The following is a 22,983-nucleotide window of genomic DNA, read 5'->3' on the forward strand; positions in this document are numbered from 1 at the left end:
GGTCTGGACCCGCACAAGCAGTTAAGATGATTGGTCGAGCTATGCCGGCTCGACGAATCAGCGGCAGCCTTAGGCGGGCTTTCTGTGTGACGCACATGGTCTTTGTAGTTCTTTTCACTTGTCAACATGGCTGCCGCCGCGGAAGCGACAGGCAGTCTGAATGAAATTGAATGTAACGTTCCCAATTCTATGTATTAAATTCTAAAAAACGACCCTCAACATTTGGGAAGGCTAAGCCACACAACTAGTTCGTTATAATCTAACTAAATGCTTCGAAGGTGACTTTACGACCGTGAGGACTCAATCAATGAATACCACGGAGATCATCCACAGGCACCTTCAGCGATCTGATTGGTTGAAGTTAACACCCACCAGCGGTGATAGACAGATGGGTCATCCAATCACCTGCCAAGTAGCTTGGAAAAAGTGCCCGCCTCCGTCAGCGGGTCTGGTTACTTAATTCCCAGATCGACTGGTTTAGTGAAACCTATGTGGAGCTATACCGTCCATCTGGCAGCGTCAGGTTACAAAAAAGGTGCTTAAAGGAGAATTTCGGTTTTTTTGAACCTGGACCCATCTCCTGGCATTAATTAAGATCTGACGACTCACCCAGTGATCTCTGCGGCGTTTCTGGCCGTCCTAGCGTTGTTTTGAGATCAATAGCGTCCAAGTCAGTTGTAAAATGGAGCTGATTTGGGGCCAAGTGTGAGTCTGTCTTTACTGCATCTAAATAGCTATTTTTACACCCGTTTTCGCCAAATATCGTCAGAATCTGATCCCTCAAGAAGCACCACAGTGATATTTCGCCAAAGGCTGTTTCCTGGAGTCCCACAGGGATCAAATTACCTCAAACGTGATCTCAGTCACCAAGTCTCGTGAAGTCCCGCGATACTTTCCTGCTGACTGGCCAAGTACAGGCAGGACGCTTTGCGGTGGTGGTTTTAGCGTAACCTATGTGGGGTTTGGCATAACCTTCGTTATTTCGAATCCCACATAGGTTACGCCAAACCCCACATAGGTTGCGCTAAAACCACCACCGCAAAGCGTCCTCCTGTACTTGGTCAGTCGGCAGGAAAGTATCGCGGGACTTCACGAGCCTTGGTGACCGAGATCACGTTTGAGGTAATTTGATCCCTGTGGGACTCCAGGAAACAGCCTTTGGCGAAATATCACTGTGGTGCTTCTTGAGGGATCAGATTCTGACGATATTTGGCGAAAACGGGAATAAAAATAGCTATTTAGATGCAGGAAAGACAGGCTCACACTTGGCCCCAAGTCAGCTCCATTTTACAACTGACTTGGACGCTATTGATGTCAAAACAATGCTAGGACGGCCAGAAACGCCGCGGAGATCGCCTGGTGAGTGGCCAAATCATAATTAATGCCAGGAGATGGGTCCAGGTTAAAAAAAAACGAAATTCTCCTTTAACTTCCACACAGATTCACGTAACACCTTTGTAGACATTTGTAGAAAGGTTGGTCATGGGCCAAGGACGAACTGATTAACTTTCCATGCCCACTAGGCAAAAGGGGGCGGGGCGTGACAAAAAGGCACATCACTTCCAAAGAGATTTACTTAACACCACAAAACTTTGTCTCTCCTCCTACAGCCCTGTGTGCTGATGAACAACATCCAACAGATGACGGTCTTGCTTGAGGAGATGTTTGAATCTACATGTATGGGAGCTAAGCAGGTGAGCTTGAAGACACACACACACACACACACACACTCTTCTTCTTCTTCTTTCGGCTATTCCCGTCAGGGGTCGCCACAGCGGATCATCTGTTTCCATCGGTTTCTGTCCTCTGCATCGTCCTCCGTCATGCCCGCTGCCTGCATGTCCTCTTTCACTGCGTCCATGAACCTCCTCTTGGGCCTTCCTCTCCTCCTCTTTCCTGGCAGCTCCATCTCCAGCATCCTCCTCCCAATGTACCCCACCTCCCTCCTCCGCACATGTCCATACCATCTCAGTCTTGCCTCTCTCACTTTCTGTCCAAACTGCTCAACATGGGCGGTTCCTCGGATGTAATCGTTCTTTATCTTGTCCAGCCTGGTCACTCCCAGAGAGAAGCGTAACATCTTCATCTCTGCCACCTCCAGCTCTGCCACCTGCCTGTTTGTCAGTGCCACCGTCTCTAGACCGTACAGCATGGCTGGTCTCACTACCCTGCTGTAGACCTTTCCCTTCACTCTCGCTGGTACCCTTCTGTCACAGATCACCCCAGTCATCCTTCTCCACCCGCACCACCCCGCCTGCACTCTCTTCTTTACCTCCTTGCCACAGTCCCCACTACTCTGCACGGTTGACCCCAAGTATCTAAACTCCTCCACTTTTGGTACCTCTACTCCCTGCATCTTCACCCCCCCTCCATCTTCCCTCCCGTTCACACACATATACTCTGTCTTACTTCTACTTATTTTCATCCCTCTTCTCTCCAGCGCATGTCTCCACTTCTCTAGATTTTCTTCCACCTGCTCCCTGCTCTCACTACTGATTGCTATGTCGTCTGCAAACATCATAGTCCACGGGGACTCCTGCCTGACCTCGTCTGTGAGCCTGTCCATCACCATTGCGAACAAGTATGGGCTGAGGGCCGACCCTTGGTGCAATCCCACCCCAACCTTGAACCCCTCAGTCACTCCCACTGCACACCTCACGACCGTCGCACTGCCCTCATACATGTCCTGCACTACTCTCACATACTTTTCAGCCACTCCTGACTTCCTCATACAGTACCACACCTCCTCTCTTGGTACCCTGTCGTATGCCTTCTCTAGGTCTACAAAGACGCAATGTAACTCCTTCTGGCCTTCTCTATACTTTTCCATCAGCATTCTCAGGGCAAACAATGCGTCTGTTGTGCTTCTTCCTGGCATGAACCCATACTGTTCCTCACTAATCTTCACCTCTCCTCTTAATCTAGCCTCCACTACTCTTTCCCAAAGCTTCATAGTGTGACTCATCAGCTTTATGCCCCTGTAGTTGCTGCAACTCTGTGCGTCTCCCTTGTTCTTGAAAATAGGCACTAGTACACTTTGCCTCCACTCCTCTGGCATTTCCTCACTAACCAAGATGTTGTTAAACAGTCTTGTTAGAAAGTCCACTGCCAACTCTCCTAAGCATCTCCAGGCCTCTGCTGCTATGTCATCTGGGCCGACCGCCTTCCCTCTCTTCATCCTCTTCATAGCTGCCCTCACTTCCTCCTTACTTATCTGTTGTACTTCCTGGTTCACTGCCTCCACATTGTCCATCCTCCTCTCTCTCTCATTTTCTTCATTCATCAGCTCTTCGAAATACTCCTTCCACCTTCTCATCACACTGTCCTCGCTGGTCAGCACACTGCCCTCCTTATCCTTTATCACTTTAACCTGCTGTATATCCTTCCCTGCCTGGTCCCTCTGTCTAGCCAATCGATATAAATCCTTTTCTCCTTCCTTGGTATCCAACCTCTCATACAACTCGCTGAATGCTCTTTCCTTTGCCTTTGCCACCTCTCTCTTCGCCTCCCGCCGTGTCTCCTTGTATTTCTGTCTACTCTCCTCATCTCCGAATTTATCCCACCTCTTCTTCGCCACCCTCTTCCTCTGTACACTTTCCTGCACTTCCTCATTCCACCACCAGGTCTCCTTCTCTTCCTTCCTTTTTCCTGAAGACATACCAAGTACCTTTCTTGCTGTCTCCCTCACCACTTCTGCGGTGGCTGCCCAACCAACCGGCAGCTCTTCTCTACCCCCCAGCGCCTGTCTTACCTCCTCCCTGAACTCCACACAGCATTCCTCTCTCTTTAACTTCCACCATTTAATCCTTCGCTCTATCTTCCCTCCCTTGGCTTTCTTCCTCTTGGCCTTCACTGTCATCCTACAGACCACCATCCGGTGCTGCCTAGCTACACTCTCTCCTGCGATTACCTTGCAGTCCCTGACCTCCTTCAGGTTACACCTTCTACATAGGACATAGTCTACCTGTGTGCACCTTCCCCCACTCTTGTATGTTATCCTGTGCTCCTCCCTCTTCATGAAGTATGTGTTCACTACTGCCATCCCCATCCTCTTTGCAAAATCTACCACCATCTGCCCTTCTGCGTTCCTCTCTTTTGCGCCATGCTTTCCTATCACCTCCCCATCTCCCTTGTTACCTTCCCCTACATGCCCATTGAAGTCTGCTCCAATCATCACTCTCTCTCCTGCCGGCACGCTCTCTACCACTTCATCTAACATGCTCCAGAATTTTTCTTTCTCTTCCATCTCACACCCCACCTGGGGGGCATACGCACTGATAATATTTAGCATTAGCCCTTCCCTCACCAGCTTCACAGCTATCACTCTGTCTGATATTCTCCTCACTTCTACCACGCTGCTAGCATACTCCTCCTTTAGGATTACTCCTACCCCATTTCTTCTCCCATCCACCCCATAGTAGAGCAGTTTGTACCCTCTCCCCATGCTCCTGGCCTTACTCCCCATCCACCTGGTCTCCTGCACACACAGAATATCTACCTTTCTTCTCTCCATCATATCCACTATCTCTCCCCCTTTACCGGACATGGTGCCAACATTCAGGGTTCCTACCCTCACCTCCACACTCCTCCCCACTCTCTTCTCTCTCCTCCTCCGGACATGCTCCCCCCCTCTTCTTCTCTTTCTACCACCAGTAGCCCAATTTCCCCCGACACCCTGCTGGTCAGCAATGCCGGTGGCGGTCGTTGGTAACCCGGGCCTCGACCGATCCGGTATGGAAACATGATTATTGATCCGCATAATCTCTTTGGCATCTAGCTAGCTAGGTTTTACGCCGGATGCCCTTCCTGACGCAACCCTCCCCATTTTTCCGGGCTTGGGATCGAAAGTGGCTGGGTTTTTTTTTTTTTTTTGTACACACACACACAAAAAAAATATATATATACATATATATATATATATATATATATATATATATATATATATATATATATATATATATATATAATCTGATATATATATTTTTACAGTGCACCTGAACGAACATGCAAGATACCGGCTGAATGTGTCCAAATGTTCATGTCATTCTGGCCAATACTCCACTTCTGTTATAACATTTCAGTCTGGAATATATAATCGCTATGACTAAAAGGCTCAAAGTAATCTCATGTGTAAGAAATTACTGTTTTACATTGAAGTAGAATTAAGCAATATCACACGAGAGGGAGTGCATTGTTGGCTAATTTGGCACTGCTGTGATTCGGTCGCAGGCACGAGGCCGCAGGCCGAGTGCCGTAGATAATCACAGCAGTGCCAATATTAGCCAACAATGCACAACCTCGAGTGTGATATTGATTTTATACAACAGTTCTATTAAACAAGGCTGATTAAAAAAATGTCAAAAAGCTGAGAAAATAGATGATTTCTGTATTTATTCCTCCGCCAACAAAAATAGTCCCCCCAGCTTTCCCTTTGCAGAAAATGTAGCCTAATCAGCCTAATAACTGCAGGCTGTCTACTTTTTGTCATACACATTGATTTGCACGTTTCCATTTATTGTACAGCCAGTGAAGAGAACAGAGTCTGGTGACGGCACGGTTGACTGTCGCTTTGCAGGAGGCATGTCGGATACCGAGGATGAGCTTGTTTGATCTGACAGTAGCCTATGTTGCTCCATCTTTTCCTGCTCTCCGTGGATGGTCGCCAATAACTTTTTAACAAGCTTTCAGACCTGCAAGACAAAAAAGTGTGGCGAAGTATCACTAATCACCGTCCTCGTTGAATTCAGCATCCTGCATTAAATTCCATGAACGGCTGAGAGGCGGCTCGTTGATATGGCGATTTAAACCAGCACGAAGCCCAAGGTAACCGCTTATCCCATATAGCTCTCCGTTGTTCGTCCGTACGGATCCATAAAACTGCCTCAAAACAGTATTCAGCTCTGTCTTCTCAATTGACTGGAAGTTGATGGTCATAGTTTTTGAACATAGCCAAGTTTGAAAGCAGTTCACAGCCCAGACTGTTTGCTTCACAGTGTTTGCTTCGTTTTTGTTTTTCTCCAAATCGTCAAGTCCTGCAGGTGAAATATGAGCAAACCTGGAGGTTTCCGCAGAAGAATGTTGCTCCCCCTCGTCCTCTTCTGACGAGCATTCATAGTTTAAGTCAAAAGTTGTCTTAGGAAAAAAATCCATCTTTGTGCTCTCGGTTACGCTTTGAATGACGTTCAATGTAACGTGGCTGGTGTTTGTTTTGTTGATTACAGCAGCTGTGAAGCTTGTTGATTAGAGCAGCTGTGAAGCGGAGTGATATAGCCTACCCTACACACAGTGAAGCGCCAGTGCATTATCGTGAAATATAGGCACTCATAAGATCCCTCTTGTCCAATCAAATTGCTCGGCCGGAACTACCTGTTGTATACATTTAAATAATTAACTCGTTGGTTTTGGTTGGTTTGGTTTTATTTAGCTTCAAGAGTGCATTTTTGTTCTTGTGTGACCCTCAACAGGCTTTGAGAATCCCCGGCCACTTAGTAATACCTATGCTTAAATTAACCCACTCATATTCTCGTTATTATAAGAAAAATATTTTGGCAAGTGGAAATTCTAATTGGCTGGTAACTTTGAAATCTAGCAGCCATTATGGCAGGTGGTCAAAAAAGTTAATTTTAAGCCCTGCAGGGAGAGCAGGTGGTGACATAGGAGTGAGAAAAGGATCAAATATTGGTGGTTAAACTGAAAAATGACATCACAACTGTTAATTAAAAATGTGTTATTCCTCTAAACCTGCCTTCAAGTGCTCAAAAAATTTTGCGCCCTTTGTGAAAAGCAATTGGGGACCCCTGCTTTAAGCAGTGTGCTGACAATTTCATCCACAGCGACTTGCAATGTAGAATGAGCTTCAATTCCAACATCAGCAACATCACAAAGCAACCAACAGTGAGAGCTGAAAGGGCCAGAGCCACAGTGGCTTTATAATAAAATATTAATCTGATTCCACAAGTGAGAAATTAATATGAGCTGACGTAATATACAGCCCCGAAGGTGGGGTACCTTTGGCCCCCCACGGGAGAATAATTTCTACATTTTAAAGTAAAATGCATCATTCTGGTACACTTTGAGAGCAAAATGAACAGGCTAGCTCTATGAAGAACTACACACACCACATTAATATCCTCGTATGTGCTGTGGCTGTACAATGGTGAAAAACAATTGTCTCCCTATATGCATACATGTCACTTTATGGTAGAATGCTGCTTGCTTAAAGGAACACTGACAATTTTCAGCCAGCTTTGTATGAGATTTGCGACTTAGACTGCCCAGAAACACTTTCTCTGGTGCTGTCCATGGTGGCAGACAGGGATGGAAAGAGAGATACGTTCCCTGGGCCAGTGATTATCAAGCTTTTTCATATTAAGGACCCCTAATTTAGTCCACATCAGGGCAACAGACCACTATTTGATTAGATTTTGCCATAGCCACTAGCTCCATTTGACAGTGATGGAAGTCTAGCTAGCAACAGTCCAAGTTTGATACAGCACTTGACACAATGCAGCCTACAGCATCCCCAGCTGCAAAACAACTGCCCAGCGCCACAAGGTACATCATCACATCGTCATGAAATGAGGCAGTTACAAACACATTCACACCACCACACGCAGACATGAGCATGGCACAGGGTAAGAAATTAACTTTTTTGAACAAGGGCTACTTTTGCCCCTGTGAAATATATTTCCGGGGCATTTTGGATAATTTCCAGGGCAATTTGATCAAATGTTGGGAAATACTTTAGTTGCACCTATGTAGCATGACAGACCAATCAATGACTCTTACCCAAGCATATTTTATTTCTAAAAGTTCATAAACAATCACAGTTAAATATCCCATCTCCTATCTCAACAAAACTTTTGATTGTCTGGCATGTTATTAATGTACTTGGCAAAAACATCAGTGAACTAGCTAGCCAGCTAGCTTGTGCTGCCTGTCACTGAGGTAAATAACGCTAGTAGGAGGAGGGGCGGGGGTTGTGCGGATTTTTTTTAAGGGCATTTTGCCCCGAGCCCCCGCTAATTTCCTACCCTGGCATGGCACCCCAGCCAAAACACAGCACATTAAGCAACGCAGTCTTAACAAAGCCATGTATATATCAAATAACAATCGCATGTCCTACCAGATCAGAAGCAGACAGTCACATCAGTGCACTGTTCTCAATAATGCAGTCCGTGTCCAACGAAAAATAAAGTATCTCCTTTGTGATGGCCATCACCATAATGGCTTTATAAATATAAAGGCGCGTGAGACTAACATTAAGACGTTTGTTTTATGTCCATTTTACCTGTAGATATTGATGTGCATCTAGCAAGGAAATTGTTTGAACTTCCGCAGTGTTTGACATGGAGCAGGCCACTTTGAGCAGAGGGGATGTCCGTCTCTCACACCATGCTATAAGAACAAACAGAGGTGATCGTCTTTGGTCCCAAAGAACAAAGGCTTAAAATCACTGCACGGCTTGAGTCTCGATCCCTGAAGCCTCAGGATCAAGTCAAAAATCTTGGCGTTATTATTGATTCCGATCTCAACTTTAACTCCCACATTAAGTCAATCAGAAAATCAGCTTTTTATCATCTTAAAAATATAGCAAGAATTAGGGGATACATGTCCAGACAGGTTCTAGAAAAACTAATTCACGCCTTCATCTATATAGTAGGTTAGACTACTGCAATAGCCTTTTCTCTGGTCTCTCCAAAAAAGAACTTAGGCAACTTCAGCTCATTCAGAATGCTGCTGCTAGAGTTCTAACGAAGACTAAGAAAGCTGATCATATCACTCCAGTCCTTAAGTCCTTACACTGGTTGCCAGTGTGTCAATAGATTTTAAAATACTGTTATTAGTCTATAAATCACTTAATGGCCTAGGCCCAAAATACATCGCTGAATTGTTCCAGCGCTACGAACCGTCTACCTCTCAGGTCAGTGAGGGTCCAGCTTATTAACTGTCCCTAGGATCAAATCAAATCATGGGAAGGCCGCATATACCCACTATGCTTCTGCTAGCTTGAACAAATTGCCTGAAGACCTCAGATCTGCCCCAACTTTACTTACTTTTAAAAATAGACTAAAGACTTTTATGTTTACCGTCGCTTTTAACTGCTGACAGCTGTTTCTCAATCACTATTATACAATTGGTTTTAAAACATACATAGATGATTGTAATTACTGCTAAAAACTGCAGGTCGGGGGGATGGTTCCGTAATACGGATATACTCACAAGAGGGTGAGGTGATGTGTCAGGAAAGACGCACGCGTAAGGGGAGCTTACTTGAGCCGTACTCGTTTTAAGCAAGGTTTAGAGAGAAAAAACGGCCACTGTCAAATTAGATAGTTTGACAGTTATTGAGAGTTGATTTGAGTTAATGAGTTATTAATTTGAGTTAGTGTGGACCAGTGATGTCACTGGTCCACACTTTAACACTCAATAACTGTCAAATTAAATGACAGACTTCAAAACAGTTTACAGTTTTCTGATATACTACTGATGTTCTAATGATACAAAGCTGGTTGAAAATGGACAGAGTGTTCCTTTAAGGCTTTATCTAACGGTATAGATAACGTTAAATGGTCCGCCATGTTATGAACATTAGATGTATGGTATCTAGGGGTGTCACGATACACTAATTTCATGATACGATACGATACACGATATTGGGTTCACGATAACGATACGATACGATATTTTAACAATATTTTTTTTAACAAAAGTAAATAATTTTTAGGTATTTATTTATCATTTATTTAACCATGTGAGTCCCGTTGAAATCGAAACCTCTTTTCAAGGGAGCCCTGGGAAAATACTGGAAAAATAGTCTTTCATTTGAAATACACAAAATACAAAACAAATGCTGTTTTTGGAAAGTGTTATTATAATAACTAGAAAACAACATGGAAGATAATGCTTCTCTTGCAATAGAATGTGTCACACTGTCACAAACTAAATGTTTGTTGCATGGTGAAAGAAAAATAAAGTATACAATCTATTTCTTAAATAACTCATGCTCAATGGTCCCTAAACTTATGTAATCTTATGTACCCCTTGAGCTGTTTTGCCATGCCCGTAGTAGTCTACCCCCTCACTCATGTGTGTTGATTCTGCTCATTTTTTTTATTTTTATTTTTAACAATATCATTATTTTCTGATGATACGCATATCGTGACGTTTCGATATCGCGATATATTGTGCGACGAAATATCGTGACACCCCTAATGGTATCTATAGGCTATAGTTACATGTGTCTACTAACATTATTAAAATATCATAAAGTAACGCTATTTTCTGATAATTTGCTTAACTATTACTTGCTACCTGATGCCTTGCGGCACATTGCTGCCTCTACCAGTCGGAAGTATTACTGTTCTTATTATCCGATGTTTGTCGTCAATTTTCCTCGAAATGGGGCTATAATTTGGAAAACGGAGCGCGTTAGAGCATGAAAAATACTTGAAATTGTTTTTTCAGACCATAAACTCATTTGGAAAGTGTTTATTTAAGACATAGACAGAGAGAGAAGTTGGCTCGTTTCCCATAGAGTTGAATGGATGTTCCTGGGGAGCGCTACACAAACTGCGCCAAACTGGCCATTTGAAAGAATGCAATTTCCGCATTGGCTTCAAAAATAGGGAGGCTGAATTGGGGACTGAGGCCAACCCAGAAGTTCCCTCGTCTGGAAGTCAATGGGGTTTTGGATTAGATGCCTGAAATAAGCTCTGTGGTGATGATATGATATTTACATAATTGTGTTCAGCAAGATCATCTTCACAAATGAACATCACTTTTTTTTTTTTTTTGAAGCGTAGCTAAGTGTGATCGTCATAAATTGTGCCAGAAAACGTTTCAAAAAACATTGCAGAGAGCTTGCAAAAAACAAACAGCTAAAACAAGGTTCGGTTTCGTTTCCGAGTGCATAATTGCGTAAGGCGAATAAATCCAAAGTGTGCAATACTCACCTGCATCTCTCAACTGAAATTAATGTATTTCCATCGGAGAGCAATGCTGATCAGTGATTGAGGCGTTGAATCTACAGGTTCGAATATCAGGAACCAGAATGGGGCCGATAGCCACTGTGACTCCCCTCACTTTAAAGACAGTTATGAAGTGAGACTGGTATAGCAGCACATGAGTGACTACATGTATTAGTGATTAGGCTAGACTAAGATTAGACTAAGGTTTGAAATAACCTACCATCTTTATGTTCATGTGTGTGTGTGTGTGTGTGTGTGTGTGTGTGTGTGTGTGTGTGTGTGTGTGTGTGTGTGTGTGTGTGTGTGTGTGAGAGCGCGCGTGCGTGTGTCTGTGCGTGCATTTGTGTGTGTGTCTAGCTGGACACAGAGGCGGCTGAAATTATCAATAAGCTGCATGTGGAGCTCAATACCATCCTGGATTCTTTTAGCATCATGTTTGGCAACAGGTAGGGCGCGTGCACACACACACCTCTATCAACTGAACCATACCATCCACCCCTCACCAGTTTTTGCTGGTTGTCTTTTGTCTGTGCCTCTGGTCTGGTTTCTCTCCAGTTTCCAGGCTCGTATCAGCGGCTGCATGTGTCAGATGGCTAAGATCCTGTACCAGATCAAAGGCAGCACGGCCAAGGCCGACACCGACGCAGTGCTGCGCCCTCTCATGGAGTTCCTGGACAGCAAGTAAGTGGAGGACCAAAGTTATTATAGTTTTGCATTTTTCATTCATTTTTTTTTTTAATTTCATTTTTACTTTTGTTTTGTTATGACCCTGGCCTATAGGGAACCAAGACCCACAACAAAAAAGACAGGGGGAGACCCAGTAATGTGGGGTGTCACAGAGTGTGGAGAGTGTTGCATGGAATAACCAAAGTGTTGAAGTGAGTGCAGGGTAGTGAGGAGAGAGAAATCAATCAATCTGAGGCCTAAGCCGGGAGGGCTGAGTTTTAAGCAGGGAGACACACAGATCCCAGGTGTGTCCAATCAGCCTGATGAGACAGCCTCTGCCCTCCCAGACTCCTGAGACAAGCAGAAACACTAAAGTAAGAATCCAAAGCATAGGCTATAAGCAAATCATATAAAGTAAAGGGAAGGTGCAATGGGGATGTGAATTTTTCATTTTTAAAGCGGGATTGCTATTTTATTTTTTATTTTTTGAATTTTTAGTTTTTCAAAAAGGCCAGGAAAAAGTAGTATATAATCTGTAATAAAAACTCAACTAAGCATCATACCATTAAGAAAAGGCTTTGTAACGCTTGGTAATGCTTTATATTAAGGTTATATTAATAAGTGTTAATTAAATTAATAGGTAATAAGGCTCTTATAAGGTGCTTATTAACACTATTATATGTTAATAAGATTATATGTGTTTATAATCACATCATAAATGTGTTTATTGGTAGCTCATAAGACATTTATAAGCACTTTACAAGCACATTTAATAGCCTGTTTTATTGCTGTATTAAGCTTAATAAATAGTTTGTTATTAACTTTTTAGCAATTAACTATGCACTTATCACATTTTATCAGCCTTGACCACATAGTGCACTGTGAAAACGTTGGGGTTGTCCTACAACCCAGGTTTTACGAGTGAGAACGAGGAATCTCACACTATGCCAAGCTGCTCCCTGCAGTGCACCAACTGGACAATGTATATTTTCTCAAAATTGACCCTTATAAAACCACCCATTGCGCCTGAAGGCGTCATTGGCCCGCACCATCTTTCCATGACGTCACTCAAAGTGTCCAGCAGCCCATTGTTCCGAAGAAGCAGCGAGGCTAGATGTGTGAGATTCTTCATTCTCACTCGTAAAACCTGGGTTGTAGGACAACGCCAAGGTTTTACTTCATTTCGAACTTCGGAATCTCACACTATGCCATCTATACAACCAGCCTCGCTGCAAGGAAGCACCTCATGCGACCCTGAGACCCGAGGCTGGCAAAGGAGCACATGGCCTCACCAAGGCAACCGCAGGCATAAAAGTGACTTAAGGAACTACTGCCTGGCGGCTGACAACACAACGTGCGCAAAGGGCATGCTGGCCACATCAAGGCATCTGGCCACATCTTGCGTAGGACGATGGCGCGGTATCCGTACCAGGGCCATCGGCTACTGCTAAGGAGATCGCCAGGGCGTGACCTGGTGTCGGGTCGGGGGGGCAGGTGGGGGAGAACATGGGGGGAGCGGAGTGCGCGGAGCAAAGCTTGCACACTGTGCGACCCGGGCTTTAACAGACACGGGCCGTAGCGGGGCATAAGCTACCTGAGAGGTCCAGAATTGTGCTGGGCATTGAGCACAGACTGCGGTGGGCTCGCCCCCTAGCCGTGCGGCTTTCGACGGTCGGGGGCACTCCGGATACAGGGGCCTCTTGAAAGCTCCATGTCGGCGTCTGGCCTTGGGCACAGAGCCCGGTGGGCTCACTTCCCCCCCTCCCCCAAGGGAGGCAGGCTAAGTGCGGCCTGGCATACCGGCTGCACTCACAGTGGCCTGCGCGGCCTGCGGCGGGCGGTTGCCCTGGTCCAGGCAGTCCCGCGGACTGGGACTGGGCAGACCCCGAAGAGCGGCCCCAAGGCTGGTCTGGCTGGTGGACGGCGTGGAGCCCGCTGCCTGAATGGCATGAGGGATCTCACAGCCGCCGAGTCCTGCCGCTGCCTCTCCAGCTGCTGGGCCATGTTCTCCACCGACGGCCCGAAGAGGACAGATGGGGAGACAGGCGCGTTCAGCAGCCTCCTCTTCTCAGGCTCAGTGAGCTGAGTGAGGTTCAGCTAGAGGTGGCGGTGGGTGACAACAGAGAAGGCCATGACCTTACCGGCGTTCAACGCCACACACTTCACCATTCGCAGGGCATAGTCTGTGAGCATATGGAGCTCCGTATAGGCCTCCGGAGTGGCGGCACCCTGCAGGTCTGCTAGCAGGGCCGCCTGGTAGCCCTGGACGGTGGCCAAATTGTTGGCCATCGCTGCCACCTGGCCGGACGCCTCCTCCAGTGGTGGCATGGTCACGTAGTCCAGGTTGAGCTCGCCATCCAAAACCGACCACACGGCGAATCCCTGTGAAGGGGCCCTGGCCTCCTGTGAGCATCCTCAGGGCGTGCATACGGTGTCCCGTACATCCGGGCATAGCAGCATGTGACATTGAGGCTGACCGGAGGGAGGCTGAAAAAATTGCCCACGGAGTACGGAGCTTGGGGGGGAGGGGGCTTGGCCCAGACGATGCCCAACTTATCCACCGCCCTGGCCATTACCTCTCTGAACTGCCTCTGGTAAAGCTCGCCAGCAGAGGCGCAGGCCTCATCCTCGGCCGAAGCGGCCTCTGGCTCCCACATGCCCTCGCCATCCTCGTCGTCACTCAGTTGGACCTGTACAATGAGGTCCTCACGATCATAAATGTGATCGTATTCCAGGCTGCCCGCGTCCGCCTCGTCTGGCACCGGGGAGTTGCCCCACTGCATTGGGCGAGACTCCAGCTAGGCCTCAGAGGCTGCGTGGTTTCCGAGCCCAGACGGGCGGGAGGCGGCACGCTCCTGGGCCCGAGCGGGAGCTCGGCCTATGGACGGTAGCGGCCCGATGGCGGCGCGCCAACATGAGGAGTGCACCACACTTTCTGCAAAAGTGTGGGTCCGTCAAAGCGCGCTTGGCATGCTCCGGCCCCAGACAGCACTGACGGAACGGTGTGTTCGCGTCCATAGTTGGGTGAGATGGGTCCGTGGACACAGTCTGGCCAGCGAGGCGAAAGAAAAAAGCTGCGAAGGTTTTTTTGGCTAACCTAGCGACGGCTAACAAGCTACGGTGCAAGCAACAGTATAAGCTAGCGCTAGGCAGGCCGCTAAGCTAGCTATAACACTACCCCGGCCGGGGAGGTAATTGGCTCAGGCTAGCGTAACTCAAGAGCTAATATCTAGCCAAAGGCTGGCTAGCTAAAGAGACTACCAAGCTAGCTGTATACAGCACGAGAGAAAACACTCTTAGCTTTCGCAGTGGGTCCTGCCGTTCCTGGCAAAGAGGGCCTGGTTCGACAAAGTCGTGCAGTCCTCATCTGCCGCTCCCGTTGGGGTTGATGGAACACAAGGAGACAGGTGTCACTGATTGCTAAGAGCTAACAGTAAGCTAGTCAAGGGTCAAGAGAAAGACAGACACTTATGTATGGTTACAGACACGTATGTATGGGCTGCTGGACAAAAGCAGAGGGACACTATGGCAAGATGGTGGGGGCGTGATGTGTTCATCACGGGGCGGAGTGGGTGGCCGCGCCTATGCCATTTGCCTATGACGCCTTCGGGCGCAATGGGTGGTTTTGTAAGGGTCAATTTTGAGAAAATAGACATTGTCCAGTTGGTGCACTGCAGGGAGCAGCTTGGCATGGTGTGAGATTCCAAAGTTCAAAAGGAAGTAAAACCATAGTTAACTGTTAATAAGTGCATAATAAAGGATTTATTAACGTTACTAAGGCACTGTTCTTGCTTTACGCTTAGTTCACACTAAGCCTACGCCTGCAGACCTTGAGCTCGGCGTGAACCTATTACACGCTTTTGCGATCACACCACACGCCTTTGCACGCTGAACCTGGAGCCGAGTCACAAGCGCCTCTCCTCTCTCCCGACTGTATTTTTTCATGTGTGGTCCCGAATTATCATAGGTAAAATAAATCGGATATATTTAATGTTCTATTGATGCTGGATATGTATAACCAGGTCTGACTATAGTCGGACATTTTAGAGAGGTGATCTTGCAAGAATATGTGCTGGCACAACAACATTGTCAATCTTGCTTCTTCGGTCGCTATTCTCTCTCATGAAGATTTGTTTGCAGACAGGGAGAAAGCCCCACGTGATAGCCACCCGTCAATCTCTCTCTCTCTCTCTCTCTCTCTGCTCAACACTGTTGTAGTAACTCTAACCCTAACCCTTATTTTGAAATTCAGTTGACTGCTTTTTCCCACGGATATTGTCGCGTTTTTCTTTCATGGCTTGACAGAAGAAGCCTCCCTGCACGCGCCTAGTCGGCTTAAAAATAGAACTCACGCCTAAACGATAAAATCGGCAAGGCACAGGCAAGGCGTGGGTACACGCAGGGTTCACCCTCAGGCGGCCGGTGTACACAGCCTTGTTGACTAAAACGGATGCCTATTTAAAAGCGTGGGTAAAGGCAAGGCATAGGCAAGGCTTGGGTCCCCGGTGTGAACTAAGCCTTAGATCCGGTACCTGCAAAAAGCATAGTTAACTGTTAATAAGTGCATAGTTAACTGCTAATAAGCTTAATAAAGCAACAAAACACACTAGTAAAGGTGCTTATAAATGTCTTATAAGCTACAAATAAACACGTTTATGATGCTATTATTAACACTTATAGGGCTATATCTTCCGACAGGCGATATCCCCTAATTGCGCTTGCCCACCAGTTTGCGCGTGCCTTAAGGCATGGGAAGATAGCAGTCCGCCTTGCGCCGTCCGCCAGGTGTTCTGCCGAGTTTTGCTCACCCGCCCAGCAGGAAAAAAGCATTCCCACCTCACGGGAGCTTACTTGTAATCATTTATACAGAAATGTAACTGTTTAAAAGTGATATAACCGTCTGGTAGACGTGACCTCCCTGATTTCTAAGTTAAAACAGCCCAGAAATATGTTGGGGATGCAATTCTCGGCCGGGATGCGGAAACGTTCACAGCACCTGTCGCAGACGCAAATTAGAGCCGTGCCAAAAAAAATTGCGCCCCAAAATGCCTGCGCAAACGGGATTTGGGCGGGCTTAACTACCAGAATTATTCACAGGCGTGGCCAAGCAAGGCTGGGCATTACGTCAATCAAAACCAATCAGATTCCCGTCTCGCAATGGCTGTTTGCGCAAGGTTGCCTCGCCGAGGCATGCAATATGCTGTAATTCTCTCCATGCGTAATAGAGTGTACTCACTCATGCGAGGACACAGAGAGCTTATTGACAGATCGTCTGTGGTGCCAACGACCCTCCGACTTATGAGGGTAAATAGCCTATGTCCATTGTCCAACAAGTTTTCTCAATTAATTTCCCTCTTTGCGATGATAAAACTTTCCACGGCGCAAATACCTCTCTGCGCTGGGAGCGCAGCCGTAATCTCCGTGCAGCGCATCCAGCGCAGAAAGGTATTTGCGCGTAAGAGGTCCTTTTCAAAGCTCTTAGCGCGAAGTAATTGTGCGCTGCTGACGATAGCATAATGCCATCTATCACCACATTTTAGCGCTGAAACGCCTGCTTTAGCTTGTGGCAGCCAATGCCCAGTACAATTATCAGAATCAGATCAGAATCAGAATCAGAATCAGAATCACTTTATTTCCACAATATGCAAGTTACATATGAGGAATTTGTCTTGGTGCCTGCATGCCATACAGTGATCAAGTCAACACAAAAAAGACTCAATATTACTAGTGCAAAAGATCATATACACAATGTGCTTAAGTTTGTGTGTATGTACATTAAAATCAATATACATTAAAGACCCACATGAGTTCATGCAGAAAAACTGGTTCATTCCTTCATTAACTCCCGCTTAGACTACTGCAACTCCCTATTCGCTGGCCTTCCCTCCAAAACCATCCAGAGACTTCAATATGTCCAAAACTGTGCCGCCCGGATTCTCACAAAAACACGCAAGTGAGAGCACATCACCCCGGTTCTGCACTCCCTTCACTGGCTCCCAGTTAACCACCGCATCACCTACAAACTTCTCCTAGTAGTAGTAGTAGTAGTACTTTATTGGCATATAGCAGTCCGTAGGCTGAATTAATTACCAATTTACAGGTTAAAAAGCAGACATCGACACAAGTTAAAAATTCAAAACAGCACATAACTAAAATGGGACTTCAGGCATAGACAAGAGCAAACTAAATCAACAGGACATGTTATGGGATAATATGTTGGTTCAGGAGTCTAGTCAGATATGGTATGGGAGAGTTCTGATGGCGGCGTGTTTTTCCTGTTAACATACAAGGCCATTCATCACACTGCTCCAACCTACCTCCAAGATCTAGTTACCCCTCAATCCTCACTCCGGACACTCTGATCATGCAGCTCCAACCTCCTTTCTGTCCCTAGGACCAAACTCACAAGCATGGGTGACCGTGCCTTCTCCTCACTGGGCCCCCGGCTGTGGAATCAGCTCCCAGGACCACTCAGGGCTACAGACTCGTTTGACGTTTTTAAATCAAAACTCAAAACCCACTTATTTATTTTAGCTTTCCCCTAGGGTCCTCCCTCTCCATTTACACGTGTTATGTTTTTATGTCTTTAACCTTTTATCTTTTTATTCTTTTAGTAGCTGTTCCTTTATATTTATTTTTTATATTTTTTTATTTTTATTTTTCCCTGTTTGATTGCTTGATTGTTTTTTATCATGCATCTGTAAAGCAACTTGTGAAGTCCTTGGATTTTAAAGCGTGCTATATAAATTGAATTTATTATTATTATTATTATATTCCGAAGCAACCTGTGTCTGCACAAAATCTACCCGACATTAGTAGTCAGAGTTAGATCGGCATTAAAACGTGAAACTGATATTAAGTTAGAAGAAGTTAAAACTACAGTTTAAACCTAGTATTAAGTTTAAAATTAAGTTTAATTTAATTTTAATTTAATTTTAATTTAAAAAAATTATTTAAAAAAATCTAAAAAAATAAAAAAATAAAAAAAGAAGTCAGTGCAATTTATCATCACGGTCCAAGCCAACCAGGCCTTAGTTACGAGAGTCACAGACTACTGTGTGAAGGGAGGGGAGGGGGGGGGGGATTCAGCTGGGGCAGGAGGGGAGACAGTGAGTCTCTAGTGGGAGGGGCTTTCGGGCCTTATTGGTGAGGCCGATGGCAGTTGGAAAGAAGCTGCTCTTGTGGCGGGTGGTTTTGGTCTTTGCAGACCTCAGCCTCTTGCCAAGGGGAAGTGCTTGAAAGAGCTTGTGGCCAGGATGGGAGGGGTCGGCCATGATTTTACAGGCGCGTTTCAGTGTCCTGGCTGCATGTAGATCCTGGAGGGATGGCAGGTTACATTCGATGAGCTTTTCAGCACATCGGATGATGCGCTGCAGTCTGTTTATATCCTTCACCATGGCAGCGGCATACCAGACGATGATGGAGGAGGTGAAGATGGACTCAACGATGGAGGTGTAGAATTGTACCATCGTGGTCTTTGGCACTTTGAATTTTTTCAGCTGCCTCACAAAGTACATCCTCTGTTGCGCCTTTTTGGTGAGGGCCCTGATGTTCAGCTCCCACTTCAAATCGTGGCTGATGGTGGTCCCCAGGAAGCAGAAGGACTCCACGCTGTCCACTGGGGAGTTGTCCAGGGTGATGGGGGGAGGAGGGCCTGGGTTTTTTCTATAGTCCACAATCATCTCCACTGTTTTTTGGGCATTTAGCATGCAGGTTGTTTTCGCTGCACCAAGTCGCAAGGTTGTCTACCTCCTGTCTGTATTATCACAGGCATGCTGCTTGTGTCCGCCCCCAATTTGCATTGTGCATGGCGTTATACGAGCGCAAACGCTAAATTAGCGCTTTTGGGAAGATAGCACATGTTATGTGTTAATAAGCACCTTATAAGGGCCCTATTACCTATTAATTAACGCTTAATAATATAACCTTGTGTTCTATTAATAAGGTCATGAGTAGCATTGCTTTGCGTTCGAGGATCACACAAAAAAACAAAGTTTATAATAAAACCAATAAAATAAAGTATGAAAAGGGACAGAAATATTATAACTACTATGAAAAGCCTTACTGTAAAAGGGTTTAAGAAGCAAACTTTGACACCAAATAATGTCTTGTTTACCGTTTTCTATTTTGCTTGATTCATTATTAGGAGAAGCCTAGAGGCCATTTGGCTCCATTTTTTTTTGCTGCTTAAAGCTGTCGATTTTACCACACATTTTTGTGTGTATGTGTGTGTGTGTGTGTGTGTATGTGTGTGTGTGTGTGTGTGTGTGTGTGTGTGTGTGTGCGCGTGCGCGTGCGTGCGTCCAGTCTTAGCATCTTCGCTGACATCTGTGAGAAGTATGTACTGAAGAGGATCTTGAAGGACCTGTGGAAGATCGTCCTCAGCAGCCTGGAGAAGACCGTGGTCCTGCCTCAGAGCAATGACAGCCTGGTAGATACACACGTACGCACACACGAACACCTCTCAAAAAAGGTTGGCACGGTGGCTCAATGGTTAGCACTGTAGTCTCAGAGCAAGAAGGTCCTGGGTCCCTTTCTGTGTGGAGTTTGCATGTTCTCCCCGTGTTCGTGTGTGTTTCCTCCGGGTGCTCCGGTTTTCCTCCCACCATCAAAGACATTTATCTTAGGGGTAATACTCCTGTCAAATACATGTATGTTAGGGTTAATACTCATGTCAAAGACATGTATGTTAGGGTTATTAATACTCCTGTCAAAGACATGTATGTTAGGGTTAATACTCCTGTCAAAGACATGTATATTAGGGTTAATGTTTTGGTCAAAAACATGTGTTAGGGTTAATACTCCTGTCAAAGACATGTATGTTAGGGTTAATACTCCTGTCAAAGACATGTATGTTAGGGTTATTAATACTCCTGTCAAAGACATGTATGTTAGGGTTATTAATACTCCTGTCAAAGACATGTATGTTAGGGTTAATACTCCTGTCAAAGACATGTATGTTAGGGTTATTAATACTCCTGTCAAAGACATGTATGTTAAGGTTAATACTCCTGTCAAAGACATGTTAGGGTTAATACTTTTGTCAAAAACATGTGTCAAAGACATGTATGTTAGGGTTATTAATACTCCTGTCAAAGACATGTATGTTAAGGTTAATACTCCTGTCAAAGACATGTTAGGGTTAATACTTTTGTCAAAAACATGTGTTAGGGTTATACTCCTGTCAAAGACATGGATGTTAGGTAGTTTTTTTTTATTAACAATAAACAAAACAAACGAACAAGCTCAGAAACAGGAAAGGAAAAGAAAGAAAAGCATACATATAATATCGACAATTATTACAATGTGCTGCTACCATCCTTATAAGCCTATGTGCTTGGAAGAGATGTGCATGGGGTCCCACGCAATGGGTCCAAGATGAACCAGCTCAGCAAGTCACCCACTGTCAAGGTAGGCGAAACGGGTCCCAAATAGTTTGAAACTTCTTAAGTGAGTGGGTTCTGAGTCTCTCCATTCTTATAACAGAGATCATGTCCATCACCCACAGTTGGAAAGAAGGTGAAGAGGAGGACTTCAATTTTTTGTGACAGTTGTCCCCAGTGTCAGAGACTGTTGCATCCCTTGTATGGATCTCTATTTCTCCTTTAATTTATATACATGTAAAATCTATATACAGTAGATACGTATATACACCCAAGCAAACATGTACAGTTTCTTATATTATTTTACGAAAATGTTGAAAAGACAACGAATGTGTGGATTTGATCACGTTTTTGCATTTATTTATTTATTTATTTATTTATTTATTTATTTATTTATTTATTTATTCATTCATTTATTTATTTATTTATTTAATTATTTATTTATTTATTTATTCATTCATTTATTTATTTATTTATTTATTTATTTATTTATTTATTTATTTCGCTATATCCTACCCCTTGAGCTACACAGGATCACATAGTTGCTCTGTGGTCGAGGCTTGGAAACTGAAACCTGACGACTGATGCAAGATTTCCCCAGTGTCTTCTCGTTTTTGAGTGCTGTGCTTTGGTGTGCTGTGTGATGTGTGATGTATGTCTGGTCATTGTGGTTGCTATAGGGAGGAGGTGAAACCAAAACCCTGACACCCAAACAGTGTGTGATTATTGCTGCGGGGTTGAAGACCATCAAGGTAGGTGGAGACATGCATGCGCACACTCACACACACTTGAGAGACCCCCCCCCCCCCACTGGATTGGCTGGAATGGTCGGTTTTGAGATATTATCATTTTCTCAAGATTCATTTGAAGAGCCATATCGAGTAATCATATTACAAACAAGGATTTTACTTAGTGCAGCAGCACAGCGATCAAAAGCAGAAGACGGAGCAAAACAGAAAACAATTTCAAATTATAAAAGTCCTTTAAAGTGACATACATATAATGGGGGAGGGTGGCTTCTACTAAAATATACAAAACAATCGTGAAAACAACTAGTAACAAATAGTATTAAAGGAGAATTTCTGGGGTTTTTCCAACCTATTTTCCAGACTGTATGTGTCTAATAAACTCATCGTGACATATTCTATTACAAATTGGTCGAGTATTCACCGAGATAGCCTTGTTTACAGCTGGAGCAATGTGCTCAAACAAATACACAGTGTACTGTACAGGGCAGGCTGCCCCTGTCTGTTCCTCTCTTTCTCCTCGCCTGCTCGTACGCCCCGGAGAATAATATTCATGTAGGAGTCGTCTCTATACGAGCAGGCGAGGAGAAAGAAAGGAGCAGACAGGGGTGCCCCGTCTATGTGCCGACAGCCCGCAATGCCGATAGCCCACAAGCAGAACCAGCTGAGCGAGGCGGCGTGCAGCGTGTCGGTGCAACCAGCTAGAAGACAGCAAAGCTCGCGTTGTGTCACCACGGAGGATTTCCCCCATCTCTTCAACAGCGCTGTGCTGGAGAAGTTGCCAAAAACAGAGGGATTTTTTTTTTTTTTTTAATATATATATTTCTTTCCAGATTTTTTTTTTATCCTATTTTTATCCCCTGTTAGTGCTCATTTTAATTTATTTATCCTGGTTGCTGCTCCACCCTCTGCCAATCTGGGGAGAGCCGAAACTGGCTCCATGCTTCCTCCGAGACATGGGCAATAGCCAGCCGCTTCTTTTCACCTGACAGGGGAAGCTTCACCGGTAGGACATAGCACGTGGGAGGATCACACTATTCCAACGAGTTCCCCTCCCTCCGAACAGGCGCCCGGAACAACCAGAGGAGGCACCAGTTCAGCGACCAGGATGTTGCATGTTTTAGTGAGGGATTCCTATATGAAGGAAACCCCCAGGGGGCATGGGGAGAACATGCAAACTCCACACAGAAAGGCCCTTTTGACGACCCCACCCGGGCA

General features: G+C 45.3%; 1 protein-coding gene across 1 annotated transcript in view; it reads left to right on the top strand.

The window, feature by feature from the left end:
• LOC310800854 (protein unc-13 homolog B-like) overlaps positions 1-22,983 on the top strand; it is a gene marked incomplete at both ends in the record, with an annotated part of 267,146 nt that overhangs the window by 212,073 nt on the left and 32,090 nt on the right. The window contains 5 exons of the mRNA XM_083664751.1: positions 1,611-1,694; positions 11,328-11,416; positions 11,526-11,651; positions 19,944-20,067; positions 21,700-21,771. Of these exons, the coding sequence (XP_083520877.1) occupies positions 1,611-1,694; positions 11,328-11,416; positions 11,526-11,651; positions 19,944-20,067; positions 21,700-21,771 (495 nt within the window). The remainder of the gene's footprint in view (positions 1-1,610; positions 1,695-11,327; positions 11,417-11,525; positions 11,652-19,943; positions 20,068-21,699; positions 21,772-22,983) is intronic.

The sequence above is a fragment of the Poromitra crassiceps genome (genome assembly GCF_964638095.1).
Source record: "Poromitra crassiceps genome assembly, contig: HAP1_SCAFFOLD_125, whole genome shotgun sequence".
NCBI lineage: Eukaryota > Metazoa > Chordata > Actinopteri > Beryciformes > Melamphaidae > Poromitra > Poromitra crassiceps.